Genomic DNA, 10,749 nt, shown 5'->3' with positions numbered 1-10,749 from the left:
GATGGCCCAACGCCACCTTCTCATGGCAACTAGGGATGGGTATTAAACATGGTTTTGCCAGGGTTGTCCACATTGTGTGACATTTTTTAAAACCTATGGGATTTCACTATAAATGGGCTTATTTGATGTTATGTTATGGAAAAGTGGATAACTTTCCTATAATATTGCTTGTGCAACTGACTAGTTCAGGAAAATTCCTACTCTATCACCACTAATATACAGTAATGGTGGAAAGAATTTTATAAAATTTTGCATGAACTTTATTGCTGCTATAAAACCAATTGATAGAACATTACACTCAATATGTAAATGAACATGTCAAGTTATAGAACCAAATTAAACTACAAGTCTCATTTACTCAATTTTACAACGTCTTACCAAAAAAAGGTTCAATTACAGTGGAGTGTTTTTTCATATTGACATTGAATTATGTTGTAAGTCATAACTTTTACAATACTAACCTTTGGGCCTGGCACTAAGTATACTCACTAAAAAGTTTTTCTAAAATCTTCTTAAACTTGTTGGAGCTATTATGATGTATCCAAAATTAAATCCAGGACCACATAAAATTAATGGCTGTTGGAGTGAAACATATACAGCACATTTAAGAGTACATGGTCCATTTTTTTTTTGCAGTGATAATAATTTAGACCCAGAATATTTTCTTTTGGTTGGAATACATAAAGTAAATGTAACACAAAATTGATATACACTGTATAAAATCGCCTTTCACAATTCTTGGTCTTTAACTGTCCTTTTTAAAAAATGATGCTAGAGAATACAGATACTGCATAAAGTTCAAGGTGTTTTATGTCAAACTTTTCCTCCGTAGGATTTAAAACCTAGCTTTGCTACACAAAGGTAAATTCCGAATACTTAGTAGTCCAGCAGTTGATGAAGGAGAGTAGGGGACTTCCCCAACCAAGAGAGTTCAAATTCAATTGATATTGGGGTCATTTTCATGAGTTTGTGTTCGGCCTCCAACGTAGAACACAGTTTGGCAGTGGAGAATATCATTTTTGTGGGCAGTTAGGGAGAAGAGGAAGTAAAAAAACAAACGAGCAGAACCAGTTCTGTCCCATTGAACTACATCACGATGGAGTAGGTCACAAAGCTATTTACTGCAGGCTGCAGTAAAATACACAGCCCAACCCAAACCATTTTATTTTATTAACCGAAGGAGGAAGTGTGATGATAAGGGGCCTGCAAAAGGAGTGAAAGGGTAATTTGTCAGGAGGTGAGGGATAATGGATGGAACTATATATGATAATTGAGGTACGGCAATACTCTCGAGGTTTGAGATGCAAAATCCAGTATCTGCAGTTGCTGTAATGAGATAATAGTATTAAGGACTCGAGTGTTGTATTCATGTCAAATAAATATTAAGCAAAAGCATACATGAATTTTATATGAACAGAAAGACAAAATTATACAATTTAAATACAACAACACTAGTTTAAATACTTGTACTGCTGTCTACATCATGTAAACACCATCCGACACATAATACAAAAGCAGCGTATACTTCAGCTGTGTGCTCACAACACTGATAGCTTGTATGCCCTTGACCAAAGCAGTTAATTGGTACCAAACAGAAACAATCACAATCTGATAAATATAGCTTCAGGAAGCCTCGCACGGAATCCTTTTATGGAAAACAACAGTTTGTCTTGATTGATACTGTTGTCTGCGCCTTTTTCTCTTTTCCCATTGACAAAGCAGTAACATTTTGAAAGTATTTCTGAAAGTTTTGTTGCACAGTGCGTAGCACATGGGATTCACGGTGCTGTTGACATAGCACAACCAATAGCCTAGGCGCCACAATGCCTCCCGAATGCATTTGTCACAAAATGTGTTTACCAATACCATTATGTTATAAGGTGTCCATGTAATAATAAAAGCAAGTAAAATTGCACTGAGTGTCTGCGCAGCCTTTTTTTCTTTTACAAGTGACATTCTTTTACGTTTTGTAATCTGAGTTCTCGTTTTTGAAGCAAATGCTTTAGCAACTGCTGCTTCTCTGAAAGACAAAGGCATAGATGTGGATGACTTTGCTAAAGATGCAATTCCTCCTGAAGTCTTTGAAGGATGGATTGATGGCATTGACTGAACGGGAAGCTTGCCAAAATGCTGGTGGAAGCTATTGTCTTGCTCATCTGAGTCTTCGAACTGCTGTGATCTGAATTTTCTTTCCTTTGCATCAGCATCTGCTTTGGAAAGTTCATCACTGCAAAGATCCACGTTATCTGCATTCGTGGATTTAGATAGACTGGCAGCTGTCTTAAGCCCAGGTAGGTTTAACACAATGGAGTAAATTGCTCTTGTTTCTGATACCACATCATCCTCATCCGATGAAGCTGAATGATCCAAAGAGCCACCGCCATCGTTGTTGTTCCAACTATCACTGCTGCTTGCCTCTTGTTCACCCTCAGTGTTGGCCTTCCATGTTTTTGTGGTTGGCCAAAAGTGGCACCTTCCATGCCTTCTTTTATCTTTCGTTCCCGCCCGCTGCAGTTCATTGCTGCTGCAACTCCTGGAGCTGCCTGTTTGATGAACAAAGTGGGTGGTCTCCATGTTGCTGGTAGAGGCCTGGAGAGCCGCCAGTTCTTTGGTGCGTTTCTCAGTTTCCTTGTAGATTCTCCAGTAAAGGATTGTCATGATGGTGACAGGCAAGTAAAATGCTGCAATAGCAGTACCGAAAGTAATTATTGGTTCAGATAAAAACTGTATGAAACATTCATCAGGCGGCACAGTTCTTTTGCCAACAAAATATTGCCAGAACAAAATGGCAGGGGCCCAGAGTATAAATGAGATTATCCAAGCAAGGCCAATCATTGTTCCAGCTCTTTTGGGAGTTCGTTTAGCTCTGTAGGTGAGTGGTCGTGTAATTGATAAGTATCTGTCAAAACTTATAACTAGAAGATTCATGACAGAGGCATTGCTGGCAACATAGTCAATAGCAAGCCAAAGGTCACAAGCTACGTTACCTAAAGTCCATCTGTCCATTATGATGTATGTCGTATACAGGTTCATTGAAATCACTCCAATTATCACATCTGCAAAGGCCAGACTTAGAAGAAAGTAATTGTTCACTGTTTTTAATTGTTTGTTCACCTTAAATGCAACCATAACAAGAATGTTTCCTATGATCGTCACCAAGGAGAGAATTCCTGTGAAAAAGGCAATCAAAACAACTTGCCAAAAGGTATGACCTCCAAGAGGGTCAGTTGTACTATTACTTATAACAGATGCATTCGATTCCAGAGAGGTTGCGGGAGAATGTGCGGCTGATCTGAACAAGCCATTGGCACTTCCAGCTACTGGCCTGTCACCAAGAACCACTTTTTCTTGTGAGTCATCGTTCCAGGAAAGGCTGGAATTGAAAAACAAAGGGGAAGCTGTGCTGTTGTAGTCTGGGATCATTGTGACTTTCTGGCATATTCTGCAAAAAAAAAGAGAAAAAGACGGTCAAATAAAGATTGGTTGTACACAAAGAATAAACAGGATTTGTCTAAAAGGAATAACATGGCCTTATCCGCGAGTATTTGTGCTAAAATAGCCCCTCCACACCCCCACACACACATTCCTTGTTTGTTCTCACTCTCCGTCACACATCAAATGCCTGATTCACATTTCTGAGTTACACCTCAAAAAAAAACTATAAAGATACATAGGAACACTCCAAAGAACACAGTAGCAGCTTTATGGTGTTTACCAAATAGCAATTAGATTTAGTAGCCATACATCTACACTTTAACAGAAGACCAGTACATTGGCCGGGAATTTCCTCCAGTTCCCCCACCGTAACTTTGCTGCAAGTAAACAGGGTTTTCACTGTACTTCCAGCAAAGTTATGGAAGTGAAGCAGGAGCAGCTCCGAGGAAATTCTTGCCAATTGTGTTTTACATAATGGGCCGGAACTTGCTCTGACTGGCAAGGCTGTCCGCACACCCTGCGGACAAAGACTATGATAAAACTTACCTCGTGGTCTCCAACGTCCACTTGCTCCCTTTTCAATTTAAAAAAAATTCAGCGCTGTGATTTCAGCGCAGGTTCATTCAAATCCGATAGAGATTGTAGGAATGGGAGCCATGCCCACAGTATCTGTCAAGAGAAGTCACATCCACAAGCAGGCAAATACAAATCACAGTTAACTTCCGTATGTTAGTTTAACATAAATTATTATAAAAAGCCAAGCAAATGATTTAATTTAACAAAACTTACAGAAGTTAAAATTAAAAAAATTTTTTTAAGTTTTTGATTTAAATTTTTTTTTAACGATCAAAAAATATTAAAATACGAGTAATTTGACATTCCACATTTTAAAAATTTAATTTTTCCTTGTTTCGCAGTCATCACGCTTTTAATAAGTAATGTAGGGCTGGTATTTTCCAGCGTACCTTTTGGTGGCGTAAGTATCTTTGTTCCAGCTGGACTGATGGGTAAGTTTACGAGTGTTTAATGATTTCTATGATTTTAGCGTACCATGTCCCTTTAATTCGGACTTGTCAAACCGCCAGCAAACCAATGGGAGCAAGTTTGCGATTTTGGGGCTTCACTGCGCGTGTGCGCATTCGTGAACTTGCCCAATCGATTCGCCGGCGGAGAGAGACAGGTCGTCAATCAGGGACCGCGTCTGTGGATGAGTAATTTCTGGGCCAATATATTGTTCTTGGCATTGTAGAAAAGGACATCCTATGACATACAACGAACGGTGCCATGGGAGATTAGGTAACATATATAAAAATGGCAACCCTCAATTTCCATGGCGTTCTCATGACCTTCTGCTGTTAATTTGGTGGGAGGTCAAAGGAACCACCAGAGAAATGGAGGAAACAGCATTTATGCCAGTTTGCCGAGCGTTCTACTATTCTCCTGCCAAAATTCCAGCAGGAGATCGGGAAAACCCATGTGAAATTCAGGGCAGGTATACCTAGCATGCGTTTTGTTTGTCATCTCACACTTCTTGTGTCACTTTAGTATCACTTTATGCAAATTTCTTCTACTTCATTTGATCAAATTTTGTATTAAAACAACAGGTCACAACTAACAGGTAGAGTACTAACTAATCCACACATAGCAACCAGGAGTCAAAACTACCCAATTAGGATACTTCCACTTGAAAACAGGTAGCAATAAAAGAAATGAGAAATGGAACCAAAGGAGAAAATGAATTAATCAAATTCACCAAGAATTTTGTAAGGTTGGTTCGAGTCACCATTTTAAATTTTTCCCCAGTTCAAAATTTACAGGTAAAAACAAAGATTTAGAGCATAACAAACCCATAAGCACAACTGGTTCTACATAAAATTCTTAATTTTATTCATATAATTGGCTGTACAATGTTGTAAATCCATGGAAATCATTTTCTCAAAAAGACCTACACCTTGTCACATGCCTCAACCTCAATTTGGAGGACTTGATGCGAGTTTGTATTATTGAGTTGGCTTTTGCTGGTAAATTATCTGTAAATTCCCTGCTTATCCCCTCTTCATGTCCAGAAGAGAGTTGTGCCAAGACTTGCTGTTTGTAAGCCCTGTTCCCCTAAAATCCAGTGTTAAAATCTGTTCCTTCTTCAGTCAATCTTTTCAAAATAAAATAAATAACTAACCAACTTTTTCTGAGGTAATATTCCTGAAAAAACAGTTCAGGTCACATAGAATTACATGGAATGTACAGTACAGAAACAGGCCATTCAGCCCAACTGGTCTATGCTCCACACTAGCCCCCTCCAGCCCCTTTTTGTCTGACCCTATCAGCATAACCTTCTCTATAAAGGTTTGTTAACAACATGCTTAATGTTTGGCAAATTTGGAAACTTTATATTTTATAATGAATTCTAAATAGTTACAGCATCTGACTTAATATTGGGCGTTTCTGGTCTGGAGCATGAAAGTTACATGCATTTTGCACTTTGCCCAGTTCCCTTATCAAACAACAAATTCTGATTAACTGGAAGACCTATTTACTTTGTAATTAGACTTTGTGGTCTTAAAGGCGCATAGCTGATCGTTGGCGGAACAAAACATTGTACATCTGGTCATCTGTAAGCAACATCACAGAAGATGTGCTAATAAACTTCTTACGAAAATAAAGATTAGAAAAAATGCAATATGTAGCCTTGTCCTTCCAACTGATGCCAGCACCTGCATAATATTTCTGAGGCTGGTTAGTTAGGGAGCTCAGCCACAGTTCCCATCATCTCCACTGCTGTACGATTTTAAAATTCTCATCCTTGTTTTCAAATTCCTCCATGACCTCGCTCCTCACTATCTCCGTAACCTCCTCCAGCCCTACGATCCTCTGCGCTCCTCCAATTCTGGCCTCTTGCGCATACCTGATTTTCATCGCTGCACCATTGGTGGCCGCGCCCTAAGCTCTAGAATTCCCTCCCTAAATCTCTTCACCTCTCTATCTCTCTCTCCTCCTTTAAGACGTTCCTTAAAACCTACCTCTTTGGCCAAGCTTTCGATCACCTGTCCTAATAGCTCCTTGTGTGGCTCGGTGTCAAATTTTGTTTGGTACCGCTCTTGTGAACTGCCTTGGAACGCTTTATTATGTTAAAGGCACGATATAAATACAAGTTGTTGTTGTTTTTACTGGTGCAGTAGGGGAAGGGAAACCAACACCCAAGAAACTTGTAGCAACAGTGTGAAAATGGAGGCCGAGTGCATTCAAAATCAAAAGAAACTTTCAACAACTATCGAAAGGAAGCTAGGGAATAGAATTTGACACTAACCGAGAACCTGGCTTCAAATTCAGTCGTGAATGAAGGGATTTTTGGCCTTCTGTTTCTGACAACTCTAAAATTCTTAAGTAAAAGTTTACATACAAATAATGTGTGTGTGTGGGGGAAGATACTTTTAGCAGAAATACTCAAGGACAAGGCCACAAAAATGAATAAACTCCACCCACAAATCAATGATTAAGGAGATCAGAAAATGTTGAACTCCCCACCCTAATTACTGAGAATGAGATGATTTGTTTTAGGGCATCCCCCCTACATGGGCTGCCGAGGTTATCGTTTTAATCTCCTGAATAACCAGGATGATAGGATAGACCCCTTATTGTATCAGTTTGAAAGAGACTGTGAGTTGAGATAGCCCCCAAACTGGCTCGTCTGGCTTTAACACACATTCTTCAATATCTGCAGCCTGTGGCCTTTCTTTTTGAACTGATGAAAATGCACTTCATTTAAAAACACAACCCATAAACACACCGCAAATCTTTTCTGTGAAGAAAAAAAAATCAAAAAATCCCAAAACGTGACAATAGATAAACAGAAAATAAAAATATAAAATGGCGACCAGGGAAGGAGAGAAGATTAGAAATAATGGGGACGGGCAGAACAGTGGCGGGGTGTTAAATTATTAAAAACCCGACACCAACGTGCCTACTTCGGGTTTAATCGGGGCAGGTTGGGGTTCGGGCGAATAACCTGCTCTCAAGAGGTGGTTCAGTAATTATAATATGTTAATGAGGCTCCGGGCCTCAGTTTTTGGCAGCCATTTAGATTTCTCCCCCCACCCTCGATCTCTCCTCTCCCCACGATCTCTTCACCCCTCCCCCAACCCCCCTCACCGCGATATCTCCCCCCTCTCTGTTCCCCGGCTGCGGCCTTCCACAGTAGCCAGACAGCCTCTCATTGTCTGGCTGCTGGGCGGGAAACAGAGAGCAAAAATTCTAAGGAGGTCTTGCCATTAAATTCGTCAGGACCTCCGCCTTTCCCGTATTTCCGGGTTTCTCGGTCGCCTCTGCTCCCCCTCCCCGCCTCCCCGTAAATAACGGGTTGATATGATAATAATGACTGGCAGGCTGAGCAATCGGTCCATCAAAAGTTATTATTTGGGAGGCTTTCACTGCCCATGGGGAAGCTCTGTAAAAGAGAAAGTGGATTGGAGAGCTGAAAAGAAGAATGAGAGCTAAGAAAGATTTTAAAAAGTCAAGAGAATGAAATAGTCCTGAAGAAGGATGGATTTGAGAAAGGATAGAATGTGGGAGACACATTGCTGGATGAGGTGGGAAGAATGGGTCATATATAAGAACACTGTAAAACCATTTTAACAGTGGCACATGAGACCTGTAAAACACTTGAGTGTAAACAAGTGTTCTAAGTACAATACATGGAGAACAACTCAGTTCGTGAGGCTGGGAAATTTTCACATGATTCTATTGCTCTCCATTAGTCCTTAATGCTTCATAATAATTTAAATTTCATGTGATAGGATATTTCATGTGATCTCTGCAACATTTAGTACTACATTAGTACTACACCCTGCAGAAAATCAAGAATTTGAGTCAAATTCCCTTTGGAAACACGTTACTGTGACTTTTTAAGAATCAAATGGCACATTCAAGAATTGTGCTGAATATTTGTCATCATTCTACATGAAGTGACTGTAAGTGCTTTAAGTAATCTTGCGATTGTCTTTCTATAACTTTCCCTTTCTAATGTGACTCCCACTGTCATAATAAACATCTCTGTCCAGCTGATGGCACTCAACACATACAAATATTTTCAGCTCACAAATACATCTCACTAAGTACTCCTTATCTTCCAAATGATAGTCAAATTGAGCTCAATTTACAGTGTGCAATTTACACAAGTTGTCTCACATGCCTCTGTTTTAGGCTCACTTCATAAGAAACACATTAAGCCTTTAAGTTCCTTGTTCCTTGTAACTTAAACTTCTCAATGTTTATTTTGCTTTGTACTTTTTCTGTGGACTCTCTTATGCATTGAGGAAGATACCTAAGTGACTCCGTTTCATAGCAACTGTTGTTGGTTTTTATCTAAGTTGTATAAAACAACTGTTTCTCACTGGAATCAAACTATATTAACCCCACCCCCCCCACCGGCTCTGCCCCCCCAAAAGAAAACATCCATCAAATGAAGGATAATTAATTATTTTGTTGGTAAGTTGTTTTATTTTTCCTCATTTCACTGCTCACAGTTCTACCCATGATTTGCATTCCACACTGGTTTAGTGGCTAAAAAGACAACTTGCTTTCAGGCTGCTACCTGTCATGCTCTCTCGATGGAAATTCGATATCTTTTCCGGGGCAGTGTGATCGAGCAGTGGGCTGAAGCTCCAATGGTACGGCTGCAATTTGGAGCTCGGTCTCTGGGGAATTGTCGGATTGTGTCTTTGTCCTGCTACCCTGTGGCACAGCGTGTTGAAGCTCCAGCTTGCTGTAGGACCGCACTGCCCCAAGGAGGATACGTTATTATTTTAACACCCATTGAGGATCCTGTATGAAATGTGTGATCATAGAGAGAGGAATGGGAAAACTGGTAACAATGCATTGCTTAACAATACCTGAACAGTATAGGAAGATAGGCCATTTAGCCCCTCGAGCCTGTTCCGACATTCAATGAGATCATGGCTGACCTGTGACCTAACTCCATATACCCGCCTTAGCCCCATATCCCTTAATACCTTTTGTTAACAAAAATCTATCAATCACAGATTTAAAATTAACAATTGAGCTAGCATCAACTGCCGTTTGCGGAAGAGAGTTCTAAACTTCTACCACCCTTTGCGTGTAGAAGTGTTTCCTAACTTCATCCCTGAAAGTCCTGTCTCTAACTTTTAGGCTGTGTCCCCTAGTCCTAGACTCCCCAACCAGTGGAAATAATTTCTCTCTATCTCCCCTATCAGTTCCCCTTAATATCTTGAAAACTTCGATCAAATCACCCCTTAATCTTCTAAATTCCAGGGAATACAACCCTACTTTGTGTAATTGCTCCTTGTAATTTAACCCTTGGAGTCCAGATATCATTCTAGTAAATCTACGTTGCACTCCCTCCAAGGCCAATACATCCTTCCTAAGGTGTGGTGCCCAGAACTGAACACAGCACTCCAGGTGTGATCTAACCAGGGCTTTGTATAGGTGTAACATAACTTCTACCCCCTTGTATTCTAGTCCTCTCGATATAAAGGCCAGCATTACACCAGCCTTTTTGATTATTTTCTTTTCTTTTTGATTATTTTCTGTACCTGTCCATGACATTTTAATGAATGAATACATTTATAGCATATACATGCAAACTAAGTTGGGTTCTTACCAGCACATGGATTTCTTTTAACAGGCACGCACATTCCCAATGATGTTAGCCTTTTATACTGTCCTGCGGGCAGCCTGCCAACTAATGCTTGCAGTAGTGCTTAAAGTCCGTATCATGGAACGTGCAACAATCTCCTATTATGGTAGCTCCCCACAGAACATAACAAGCATGTTGTTTTAGCCGTTAAGAGAACTCTTGAAATACATTGTTCACAAGATACACAATGGGATTCAATAGTTTACAGGACACTAAACCACTGAGTCAACGGGCAAGCACAGCTTATTTGACTGTGGTCCCACGAGTTATCTTTACCATATCAATTGGTGGTTTCTTTGATCTTAAATTATCGTGTCTCATTGTCTAATATTTGTGTTTGCAGCCCCCTAATAGATTTCACTATATAATGTATGTTTAACATAAACAGATATTGGATAGAGAACAATTGATGAGCATGGATTTTGGAACATTTGTGTGGTGCTAGTAATGGAATGCTATGGAATTCCCTGTTATTAAACCATTTTTATCAAAAAAGGAAGTGGAGTGTCTTCAGCTATCTGGTGGAATCCTGTTAACACCCATTAGGGGACCAGCCAAAAGTTCCTTCGAATCAGTTTTGTGGGAAGCAGAATGAGCTATTCAATTGCAACTGTGCTATGAATCAGATTAGAACTTTGATATGG

General features: G+C 39.9%; 1 protein-coding gene across 3 annotated transcripts in view; it reads right to left on the bottom strand.

Moving 5' to 3' along the window:
- Positions 1-259: 259 nt before the first annotated feature.
- The window catches only part of LOC137324151 (muscarinic acetylcholine receptor M3-like), a 164,420-nt gene continuing 153,930 nt past the window's right edge, over positions 260-10,749 (bottom strand). For all 3 annotated transcript variants that reach the window (XM_067988290.1, XM_067988292.1, XM_067988291.1), the window contains one exon: positions 260-3,442. In XM_067988290.1, coding sequence (XP_067844391.1) covers positions 1,624-3,442 — 1,819 coding nt within the window. In that variant the 3' untranslated portion in view covers positions 260-1,623. The remainder of the gene's footprint in view (positions 3,443-10,749) is intronic.

This window comes from Heptranchias perlo, chromosome 8 (assembly GCF_035084215.1).
Source record: "Heptranchias perlo isolate sHepPer1 chromosome 8, sHepPer1.hap1, whole genome shotgun sequence".
NCBI classification, from domain to species: Eukaryota; Metazoa; Chordata; class Chondrichthyes; order Hexanchiformes; family Hexanchidae; genus Heptranchias; species Heptranchias perlo.
Note: the sequence above shows the minus strand (reverse complement) of the source record. Positions and strands in the feature narration are given on the sequence as shown.